Source organism: Sander lucioperca, chromosome 7, assembly GCF_008315115.2.
Source record: "Sander lucioperca isolate FBNREF2018 chromosome 7, SLUC_FBN_1.2, whole genome shotgun sequence".
NCBI classification, from domain to species: domain Eukaryota; kingdom Metazoa; phylum Chordata; class Actinopteri; order Perciformes; family Percidae; genus Sander; species Sander lucioperca.
The window spans coordinates 5959147-5971833 of NC_050179.1; the positions used below are offsets into that span (position 1 = coordinate 5959147).

Below are 12687 nucleotides of genomic sequence, written 5' to 3' on the forward strand. Positions count from 1 at the left end.
TTTCTTCCCTCTCTTTCTTTCTCTCCCTGCCAAAATCCCCCAGCAGTGATAGAAACCAGAGGGGGACAAAAGGCAGCGTGGCACTGTGGCCCTTCGGCCCATGTAGTCTCTCTGGCTAATTGAAAATGGCTTTGCTCTCCTCTTTGCTCTCTTCCCCAGCTCACTTATGAGCCTGCTGTCCGCCTCCTGCCTCTCCTCCTTCTCTCTCTTTCTCCCGGGCCTGTCCACCCCTCCCCCAGGGACGACCCTCCCTCCTTCCTCCCCTCTCTCTCTCTCTCGCTCTCTCTCTCTCAGCGCTGGACCGTGCTGATCTTGGGACATCCCCAGTATTTTTTGGCCTTTGAAGGCAAACATAATTGAGTGGTAATATGAGACGTATTCTCTTTTCCTCTGCATGCCTCGCTCAATGGGTTATGGAATATTGAAGTTCAAAAGAGGTGTGGTGAAAGTGTTATTTTTTCTTTCTCTTCCCCCTTTGTGGTGATTGCAGTGTGAAAGGAATTTAGTGAAATGAGGAGTTGAGGAGATTTTATTTGGATGGAAAATCCGGCCCACGGTTTAACTTGACCCAGTTCGGCTCGAGATTTGAACAAACGGCCCCTGAAAAACTATAAGACAGGTTTCACCTTCCAACGAAAGCAAATTATGGAATAGATGAGCTGGTAATCAAATTCCCCCAAAGCCAAGATAGCAGGCCAAAGCATAATGAAATGGAGTTTTATTATTTACAGCAGAACTACAGTACAGAGGGTGTGCGTGAATATAATTTACAATCATTTCCATCCATCTGTACAACAGGAGCCTTACTCTCTGTGTTTCTCATCGCTCCAACAAGCACACATGTTCCAGGTTGATCTTTCCACATGATAATAAATAAAATACAATAAGGCAATGTTTCTATTTACAACTCTTATAAACTGTACAGGAGAATAGACAGGCAGATTTGTATCAAGGTCTGTCACAAAATTAGTGCCTTTAAAATACAACCATTTTATTTAATGTAAGATAAATAATAGCTTTTTTTTAACACCGCAAAAAAATTTAAATATATACTAGTGCAGAGAGAAGGCCTCTCCTCTTTCCCCTTCCCTTGTTCACCCCTATTTTGTGTGTGCATCCGTCTCTTTAGGAATGTGCATGCTATAATTATGGGAGGCCTTTCATACAGTAGCTTCATAGTTGAGTTATTTTCTATTTTCTACTTCCTACATGCCTTGGTATCCTGTCAGATAAATACTATGAGTATGGGAACAAAGTGAGAGCATTGTCTTTTAATTTCAAACGTGTGCTCCTAGTGGTATCCTGATATTTCTAAACCTTTCACACAGAATTAGTGTGCCTGCTCCTCAAAGCTTACTGTTTAAATTCTGCACATTTTCCGTGTTTCTTTTCATTAGTCGCTCACAGTGAGTAATCTCCCCTTACCAGGAATTCAGCACTTAATTAGCTCTGCAGAGAAAAAATAATCAGAGCTTTAATGGGGCAAATTAATTTCAAATTGCACACAGCAGTGTGAGCCCCCTGAAGAGGGTAATGGAGGATATTAAGCAGGGTGGAGTGAGTAGTCGTGCTGCTAAAAGTGTTTGAGATTGATATACGCATGAAATCTCTCAGTGAAAATCTTGGCGCAAGCTAAGAGACCATGCCCTAACTTCAGACTGTATTTCTGTAACGCAGTACCAGGCCCTGTAACCACAGTTTGACTATTTTTATTTACTTCAATGTAGCGTGAATCAGCACCATGTTAGCCACCCACCCCATACACCTTTCTTAAATTCAATTTCTTTTACTCCAGCCTTCTGGTCCCTAACACAGGGCAAAATCAACAGATAATCTGCCCTTCCCTCCTCGTGTTATTCGATCACTACTAACAAACACCCGCCGCAGCCTAAGTACAGTTGGGCTAGATGGAAATGTGGCTATGGAAATAACCCTGTTGTGTACTGGGTGTGGATTGTGCCAGGATAATCAGAAGGATTTTGAGAAATGCCTCTGCCATTGCTGGACTCTCAGTTTTTCTCTGCGTCTTTGGGGAACTTGAGTGCGTTGATTGCATTACAACTTCATTACTGGGTTAGTTAGCTTTGGAATAATATTTGGAGTAGAGGAATGCAGCTCAGTGACAGGCCACACATAAATTACCATTATCTGAGTGTGATTATGAGCCTAATGTAGGGAAATAAATTCATGTAGCGTGTCGCTGCTTGAATGACTGTGGGCTCACAATGCTGGTGTAGAAGAGAAAGTTACATTTAGATAACAAAAAAAGACCCAAACATTGCCAACATTCATCAGAAGGAAGAGGCCCGTTACCTTCTTTCTACACCATCCCATGAATCCCACTCTCAGTGGCCTCATGGCCCAGAGCAACGCAGCGCCAAGTGGACAATTAGAAGTTGTTCTCTACTCAGTAGTCAAAAGTCAGTGAGAAAATTTGGGATTGCAAATGGAAGAGAGGGAGGGGGTTTTGGAAGACAGAGTCCCCTTATTATTTGCAGGCTAGCCACTCATGTAGGGGACTAGGCTGTTTGCATGAATCCTGGTCTTTTAATTCTCCTGTGGTGATGACACCATCATACCAGGTGTGACCAACCATCGCTGCGGCATCAGAGCTCCTCGTCAATGCTGGCACCCATGCGTTTCTGGATGGTCACCCGGCGGATGGAGGGCTTGGACATCAGCTCCGGCTTGGGTGGAAACTGCTCCATCAGTATCCGCAGGACTGAGTCCATTTTCTGGTCCATCTGGTGGACCTGGATTTAACACGATGACAAAAGACAAACAGGTTAAGTCAGCTGAATGCCTCCAGGATAAACACTCTGAACATAAGTACAGCGTAGACCTGCATGATGAAACAAACAAAGGAGGTCAGCTAGTTTGTGCTTTTGTTTCGTATCCATCTGCCTCTTTAATATAGTTGCAATCTCAATGACAGAGCAGTGCAGGGTATAATGACATGGTAGTCTGCCAGTCGCCGTCTACCTGCTAAAGCCACTCATTACAAAAGCTGTTGAGCCATATGATCCTTGAGTGGGCGGACAGACACTCTCACATACACACACACATGCCGCTGATGTTTACATGCTTTCCCAACTGTAAACACAGGTGTGTCACCCAACAGAGACATCTCTCTAGAGATGACAGGGCGCAGCCAGCCTAACCATGCTTAGAATACAGATGAGTGACTCCACCTGAGTGATAGAGGTAAACAGATAACAGACTGCCTGGTGACATTCAAATACAGTGAGGACATTGGCACATGTACACACCAAGACACACTCATGTACACGCTCACAACCACAAAGGAAAAGTAGCGCACACACTTACTGCACACACTTCTGCAACTTCAAAGAGATTTTTTACATCTTCACAGCCTTGGCCTTGGTTTTACCTTTGTACTTATTTTTTTTTCCCCCTGTGAAGTACTTACAGCACACACACACGTATGCACGCGCGCGCACACACACACACACACACACACACACACACACACACACACACACACACACACACACACACACACAAACCAATATCCACTGATGGCTCCGATGACTTCAAGAAACTAAGGAAAATGATAAAGATGGCGCTTTGTAAATCAAAGCCTAAACAGCAAAGCACATCAAAGAGCCATAACATCTCACGCACCAGGCCGAACAGACAGATTCAGACTCCTGTCTCTGCTAGACGCTGATAGCGAACAACTCCGGCCCAACTGCGGTATTTCTGGCAGGGCACAGTCAGATAGTTAACATCAATGGCATTTTCATAGGCTTAAGGGCATGGCCCCTCTTTCTCCCCATCTTTTAGTGTGTGTGCCTGATGGACCTGGACATTTTTATGGCAGAACTGGACATTAAGCAGCTATTATTGTTGTTGAAATATGAGCCATTATAACAAACATAAATCTGAAATATCAGAGTGTGTCACAGGAAAGAATCACATCACAGCAAGCCAATGATCATAATTTATAAATAACTGAGCATTGTCAAAATGTCTGACAAAACTTAAGATTCCAGACAAATAAATTAGTTTAGCTTTTTTTGTGAGCAAAAATCTCTATTTCAAGTTTTTAGATGAGTCGGGTCGAATGTTTTTTTTTTGGAATTTTGTGCATCTACAGTTAAAGATAACACAGATTGTGAACATATGGTCATGTCGAAGGCCATGTGCAAGTACACTGGCTGCTTGAAAGACTTGAAAGACTACAATTAAGTGAACTGCCATAACAAAACTATTTAGTAAAAAATGATAAAGCAAGAATTGCTTCATTTTAACACGTATTGCTGAGGTTTCCTGATATTTCACCATCCCCAGTGCCTTCTTCTGAGGTTTTACCATGACCTAAATAGTTGTGCTAAGTAGACGAAGCACGCGCTGGGCCCGGATAAAGCTTAGAGAATAATAGGCTATCATAAACATGTTGGGCAGTAATCTACAGACTTATCAACATTCTCGTTGAAGCTTAAAATGGATCAGAAATTCCTCCTGCTGTGTTTTCTGAAAGGAGGGGGCCCACAAAGAGACAAGAAAAACATTATTAGACACTTTTTTATCTCTACTGATTGTGTTTATATGTGTGCTTTGCGGCGATGGATGTGTGTGAAAGATGCAAAGGTGAGAAGGGGAGATTGTGCAAGTGCATGGGTATGGATGTGTCACTGTTGGTTGTGAGCCTGTATGTTGCAGTACATTTCCTTGTATGTGTTTCAAAGTCTGGATGGAGGTGAAAGAGATGGTGAGAGTGGGCGAAGTTAGAGAAAGACATTTCAAGTTCGAAGTTAGAGTTTATTTTTGCTGATGCAATTTACTGGTTATTTCCTAAGGCTGAAGTTTTTACTGTCTGTTTGTTATGCAAAATACTCTTTTATGAGCCCTACAGTCAGTGTTGGTGACAGTGTACTTGTGACCACTGTTCCTCATTGCTAATATACTTTCTTACTGGGTTTGACATACTATACTGTATGTTGTCATGATTTGTGAGACTTGTACCACAGTTGCTGAAGCAATTCTTGCAGCTACTATCTGGCCTTTTGTACCTCTATGAGCTGAAATGACAGTGGCAGTTAGCCATTAGAGCTGCTAAATGCTTCTATTTTATATTTAATTAAGTATGGTCCACTTGTGTAGTAGCTTTTTTTTTTTTTTTTTTTTTTTTTTTTTTAGAACATGCTGTTCTCTTAATTGGCATTTACTGAATAAGTATTGTATTGGGAAAGGTTTTTGTTGTCCTGTTCATCCTGCATAGTGTGTAAAAGCTGGAGTTGGGTGTCACCACTGCTGTGTCACATGAACACATGTGATCCGGTGACAGGTGATGCTCCAGCTGTCCCCGACCCTCCCTCTGACCACAGACAACATGGGACAGTCACAAGCAGGGCTGACACAGTCACAAGCACAGGACACCAAGTGTCTTTTAAATATAGTTCCTTCATGTAAGTTAAGTTTTTCACTTTAGTCAATTCAAGATGTACACAGTATTTTTAAATAAAAATGTTAGTGTTAATGTTAGTATGTGTGTGACATCCATTTCTTTTCTCGAAATTCTGAATTCTGAAATATTAAATGTCAGCTATACCCAACCCAAGTGAGTATATTGTCTTCATCACCTGACAAAAGGAATATTGAAGATGTCATACAGCATACAAATATTGTATGTAAAATAAATAGGCATACAACTTATTTTGTTCAAAACTCTTCCTTGGACTCGCCCTCAAAAAATGAAAAATACATTATATATTGTTTAACCCTTGTGTTGTCTTCCATTCAACCATGCACTTGCCGGTTGAAAACTGAAAATCAACACTTTTTCTGACATTTTAGTCTTTTTTTTAAAAACACTTTTGGCGCTTTTAAAAAAATGTTTTTGCCGCTTTTTTTACGTTTAACGCTTCTTTTCACTACCATGTATAAACACCACTAAACACCAACTTATCACCACTAGTTTTACACTTATTTTTGGAATTCATGGTCAATAATCCTCATTTATTAGCCTGGATGCCAGCCGAAGTTAGCCCCGCCCACAACATTCGAGGTCGGGAAGTTCACATTCTGACTAGAATCTGAGTATGACCATGTCAGGCTACTCATTTATAGGAAATTATACCTAATTCTTGAGTTTCAAAAGCAGAAATTATGAATTATTTAGACTAATATTAAAGGAAGGATAATTGGGATACTGTTTAGAAACATTTCTTTTCTTTTTTTCCAAACAACGATCCATAACCCAAAGATATTCAATTTATAATGTTATAAAAGATAATTATAATAGAAAATCCTCACATTTGGGAGGCTGACATCAATCTAAAAGCATTACAATATAAAATGGGTGAGATGGGCTGTGGGAACAAAAGTGGATATTGAATACCGCTTTATTCACCCAGACAGCTTTATCAGGCAAGATAGGTACATTATCTACAGTATATTTGGTCTTTGACCTGTATTCATGCACTTTCAGTCATTGCAGCGACCGGTGGAGACATGAAGTATAGAGACAACGATGGGGTGGACACAGAGCTCCTGTTCACACAGTAACACCCTTCCTGACCTCCTTCCTGCCCTACAAGTAGACAAACAAACATGCATACAGTGTGTACACACACTTGTTTGTGCTAGTCACCTAGCAAATAACAAATAAACAAGGAACAAAAATGAGGAACCACATCCTTGTCAGGACATTAAAGGGTCTTATACACTAGACGCAGCCCAGCTGGCACGTGCAAATGTGACGTCATGGGATCGCTGTGACTATTTATACCCGCGCTGGTGCTCACGACACTAGTTGCAGTCTTCTCCTGAACAGAGGTGGCGCTAATGAGCAAAGGCTACAGATGTTGCTCTTTCTACGGACTAGAAGAAGAAGAAAAAGGTAAACAATGGCAAAACTGGCAGCAGCATTGCCATCAATGCTTCGATTTGATTCGATGACCTACTTCGTCGGATCAAGCCTTTTATTCATCATAAAATAACTCATCTTAACTCAGTAAGTTTACAAGAGAGACTTGCAGTCACTGTGAGAGTCCTGGCATCCGGTTGTCGGCGAACCCGTTCAGGCCTCCCGTTTCCGCTTTGTTGCGTGGAGCTGAAGAAAAAAGAGCCGTGCGCGACCTCTGCTTGCGTGCCATAAATCGGGCGCACCGGCAGGATATTACGTCATTTTGACGTCACGATGGCGCACGCCACCTTGGATGCGTCTAGTGTAAAACATGCTTGAGTGTGGCCAGAGGGCTGTAGGGGCTGAAGAGTGTACTAATGGAAAACTAATAAAAAGCTGAAGTGAGTTAACAATTGGGTGACACCACTGGGTAAAAAGCATCATTAGCCAAACTGTCACAAGTCTAACAGACAGTTTGTCCTGCAAAGTAACAACTTAATGTATTGTGTCAACAGCTGGTATAGGTAATATATGGTGCTTAGAATAGAACATGGCTTTTCCAATATTAGTTACATGCACTCAAACCAAATTCACTTTCAATTTTCATCATTCAATTTTCATTTTTCATTCATTCGTAGACACTAAAGCTGCAGCACAAAGGCCATTAAAAGCATCAAGTGTGAAAACAAGAACAGACAACAGCACAAGTCTACGGAAGCATATTACATTCACCATAGAAAAAAAAATGTAGACATCTTATCTCGTAATATTGAGAAAATAACTCATAATTTTGAGAATTCTCGTAATTATGAGATCCTATCTCGTAATTTTGAGAAGAGATCTCGTAATTATGAGTTCCACAGATTTCGTAATTATGAGTTCCTATCTCGTAATGTTGAGATGAATGCATTTTCACAACAACAGAAAACAGCTCTCTTGTATGAAGCTTTCAGGCTAGCTGATGCCATGGAAGCAAATAGGCCTATGTCTTACCTGTTTAGTTTAATCCGTTTTTATTTTGGTTTGGGTTTGAGACATTGGGAGATGCTAATGTCTTTAAGTACTATAGATGGTATTGTTATCAGTTTGTCGACTTTGCGCAGGCACCTCAGGACTTTGCGGTTGTCCATTAACTAATACTATAAAGTTACATTAGAAGTATCACGCTAACTTAACCCAGCTAAATTTAATGTTACCTCTCGGTGGTACAGATGATCACTGAGCCGTGGCCTACTGACAACTAGATATGCCGCCTTCCAGGTGTTTAAAATGATCTCATAATTACGAGATCTGTTCTCAAAATTACGAGATAGGAACTCATAATTATGAGATCTTTTCTCAAAATTACGAGATCAGGATCTCATAATTACGAGATCTTTTCTCAAAATGATGTTATTTTCTCAATATTACGAGATAAGGTGTCTAAATTTTTTTTCTATGGTGAATGTAATATGCTTCCGTACAAGTCAGACATACATTATATCATACATCAAGATTTGACATGGGTTTGCTTTCTAGACATTAGTGGATACTCAAAACAAATGCTGCCAAGCATTGTTTAAACGCACACAACGTTTTTTCTTATGCTGCTAAAGATGCAAAAATTTCCAGAGATGCATCCCATGTGTCAGGCTAGATTTTTGTTTATAAAAGGATGCACAAGACAACTGGGACATAGTGGCTTGGGTTTGAATATTTACTCTACAGTAAGCAACATATAGCTGTAATATCAGGTGTATATATGTAAGGTGTCAAACCTAGATTTTCTAGGTTGAAAATCTAGATTTTCTTCTGACCGTAGTAGAAACTTAAGAGGAAATTCAGAGTTCAAGAGGTCAAATCCTCTCACCCTGTCTGTCTGAAAAGAAGAGGCGTTGGCTTAACTATAAATGTCATTAATTCACACACAGTTATCCCAAGCTGGCCTGTGCCGCTAGAGCGATTCACACTGCCATCTGTTGGAGATTTATTTAAGTCTGGAGAAAAGCTTAGGGTTGCTATCGCTGCATTCTCTAATTCATGCAATAGTCTGCCATTGCATAATTACTGACAAATGGAGACATGTCATACAAGAGGGATATGAGATACTGGATGAGGTAGACTGAGGGAGTTGTGCGGTAGCCTTGACATGTAATGAATGGTAATTAGGTGTTGTGAAGTGGTGTGGCTTATTCAGCAGGGAGAACTACAATGAATAGTGTAGTACCGGCTGAATTAACAAACAGATAGCCTTCTTTTGAACAGTCAATACACAGACACCGAGCACGTAGGCAAATAAAACACATTGGCTCATAGAGACACATCTACCTTCCCTTCTTGCTCTCTCTTTGACAATCACATTGAGGAGGACTAAGGGATGAAAAGGAGGGAAAACAGAAAATACAAGAACAGGAGACAGAGGTGCAGGGCTGCCAAAAGGAAAGACTACCAGCTCCAGGAATGTCTTGGCATCTGTGTCCGACCAGGCTGTGCGATTCAACAAAACAAGATTCCTGTCATTGAAATGCTCTCAATCGCACGACACAATAGAGACATGGCTGGGACAGAAAGAGAGATAAGACGAGGGGAAAACAATTGCACAGGTCACCGTCCTTGCATGCTGTAGTTAATGTGTAATGTGTTTACCCACCACTGTGGGCCACCTCAAAAGGCCTGGTGCTTCAACCTGTGTAACACCAGACAATTTTACAGCGTCATTCTTTCTTTGTTATGGCTGAGTCTACTTACATGGCACTAGCATGAGTCACATAATAATCATTCCAATTGGAAAGGAAAGTGTTTAATATCCCACTGGGGCCTTTTGGATGACAACGCAAGGTTTTAAAATGCTGTTATAGTAAAAACTGAAAATTGTGTCCTTCACTTTTTTTTAATTGAAGTCCATTTGCATTGTTTTAAACTATCTTCTCTTACCTGAGCAAGACACTTAAACCCTTAGTTGCTCCAGTGGTGTGCGACCTATGACATATATAGCAATTGTATGTTGCTTTGGATAAACGCGTCAGCTAAATGACATGTAATGTAATGTAATCTTTAGTCAGCAGAATAGAGCAATCATTTTTATGTCTGATGTGCAGACAACAAATAAACAAGTAAACAAATAAAGTTTTGTCTTACCAAAATATTTTGTGTCTATCCTTATGGCCCAGCAAACCTGATGAATTTGTTTCCTCCCTAATAAAACATTTGCCCTCCATAATAAAAACTTCTGTCGAAAAGCCAGTTTTTGGGACATTTGGGAACCTGCATTGTTGACATTCACGTTTAGTGGTTAACTGTCTTCTTCTTCAATGCCTTTTGGCACATTACCACATTTCGAGACATTAACTGTAAATCAATGGCATAGCGCAGAACTATTGGCAGGAATATCGTAGGATGCATTTGGTTGCATGAGATACAAACCAAATGGGTACCTGCTTTTAAAAGGATTGTTCCACAGCACCACTAGTGGTAAAAACAATCAAAAAGGGATCCTGTAGGAAGACATTTTGTATGTCCATTTTAGAGCTGAACTGCTCTGATGCTATAATGGCATTTTAAATATGAAAATTTAAATATCTTAGTCAAAACTAAGAGCATATATTCAAAGGATAATACATAGTGTATATGTAGCTATAACAAAAAATCCAATCAATAAAACCATCAGAGTTTTCAAAATTCTGAAATCTCTTGCTAAAAGATATCCCACTTTGTTAAATCTTTACATTGTCCTTCCCTGCATTACTGTATGTCCCACCCTAATATTGTCAATCAACATTATATTAAAGCTACACTAATCAATATTTCGTATATAAACAAATGGGTCAACTGTAATATGGAAGGGGTAAACCCACAAAGAATCCTCATCTGACTCTGCGGCCCCTCTCAGCTCTACAGAGTTTTAGCATCTTTCAACTCATTTTATTCATGTAAGGCTTCAACCTTTATTGTTTCACTCTCACCACTTTTATTAACCCTTTTCCAGCCAAAGCAGGCATCTGTTTCCAGCGACAAAGCACTTATAGACCCATCTTACACCACCCGCCCGTCACCAAACTGGAACCAGGCCATAGCACAAAGGACCAACCAAAGGTTAACCTCAAAGTTTTTAGGGTGATTATATGTCAATGTTGTGTTTTAAAGCTTGTTCCGCTGCCCCCAAGTTACTAACAAAATCTATTAATACTGCTCTAAATACGTAATGGCATTTCATTCAAACTCAGATGTTGGATGCTCTCATTTCCTGTTTGTCAGCTGCTTTCTCGAACAGCCTACAGGTTAAAGTTACTGCTGTGTTATATCAACTGGCAACAGCAAGCAGCAGAGAAATTTAATCAAAATGTGGTGTTACAAATAAGGCATGTATGTGTACATATCCAGCAAAACAAAGAGACTAGAATGGGTGTTTACAGTTATTTTCCACCCCTGTTCATACAGTACAACAGTATAATAGCAACAGCAAAGGGTCAGTTGAGGTGAATTCTCTGCTTCTCCATAGATCCCCTGTGCAGCTCAGCCAGAATGGCTGTCTGCTCGTTGTGTTTCACACACACACACACACACGCATGCACGCACGCACGCACACACACACACACACACACACACACACACACACACACACAATCCAGCGTCCATGCTGAAAAAAAGCAACAGAGGGTGTACACACTGGCCTCGCTGGTGGGCCAATGACAAGCTAGTATTACACAGAGGTCGTCATTATCATCACTGTGACAGAGCTGCATGAATGGAGATGAGGGGTGAGGGGAGGGAGGGGGAGGAAGGGAGAGGCCAAAAAGAGAGAGTAAAGGAAGAGGGAAATTAAAAAAAAGCCAGAACAAAAGGAAAATACATTTTAAATTTGCAAGCAAGAAAGAAAAGACACTAGTGGCTTTTGTATCCAGGAGAGGGGGTTAAAGCACACACACACACACACACACACACACACACACACACACACACACACACACACACACACACACACACACACACACACACACACACACACACACACACCACATTAAACCAGGAAAGCCAGCCTGCCACTGATGTGCTGATGTCAAAATAATAAATCAAGGTTTTTAAAAACACTACATTGAGTGACAGCAGGCAACGAGCTATAACTCAAGAGTGTCTTCAAAACAAATAACTTCAGCACAGCTGTCCCCAGGTTTATTTTCATAACTTTAGGTAAAGAACAGTACACTCACCACCTGAGAAGCAACATTTAAATGCATGTCATAGCACACCACCTTTACTTTCTATGGGAGCTTTGTGACATTAGGCTGAAGTGCTTTTAGTTTGTGTACACTTTTTCTCAGGCTCTAAAAGTCAGTGGGGTAGGAATTTGTTGGGGATGAGCATCATTTCAGGTAGACTGTGTCTCCTTCACTGACACATCCATACAGATCATCCTAACGGGCCACAGCCAATTGGATGAATCCTTCACTCCACTCGTCTTTGTTTCTGACTTTTAAATTGAGAAAGCATGGCAGATGTTCTGGAAACAGTATTAAATACCCCTAAAATTGTCACCAGTTTTTAAATATATGTAAGGAAAAGGCAAGGCAATGCTGCATCGATCAATACTGAAGCCACTTTCACAGAACGCTTTATACAGTCTGCATTAACAACATGCATCTTGGTCAAACAGTTAACCTCACCTCCAAAACTCACTCAAACCACCAAAACACTTCATACGTCATTCATATGTCTCAAAATAAGCTTGTTCGACCAAAGCACTGGCAACAACGCTCTCTCAGAAAGCATACATCGAGACTCATAATGTTGTGGCAAAATGTGATAAAATCTGTTTTAATTGAGTTATGGGAAATACACAA

General features: G+C 40.7%; 1 protein-coding gene across 5 annotated transcripts in view; it reads right to left on the minus strand.

Moving 5' to 3' along the window:
* Positions 1-703: 703 nt before the first annotated feature.
* kcnq1.2 (potassium voltage-gated channel, KQT-like subfamily, member 1.2) overlaps positions 704-12687 on the minus strand; it is a 182482-nt gene continuing 170498 nt past the window's right edge. For all 5 annotated transcript variants that reach the window (XM_031283370.2, XM_036002880.1, XM_036002882.1 and 2 more), the window contains one exon: positions 704-2753. In XM_031283370.2, the coding sequence (XP_031139230.1) occupies positions 2607-2753 (147 nt within the window). In that variant the 3' untranslated portion in view covers positions 704-2606. The remainder of the gene's footprint in view (positions 2754-12687) is intronic.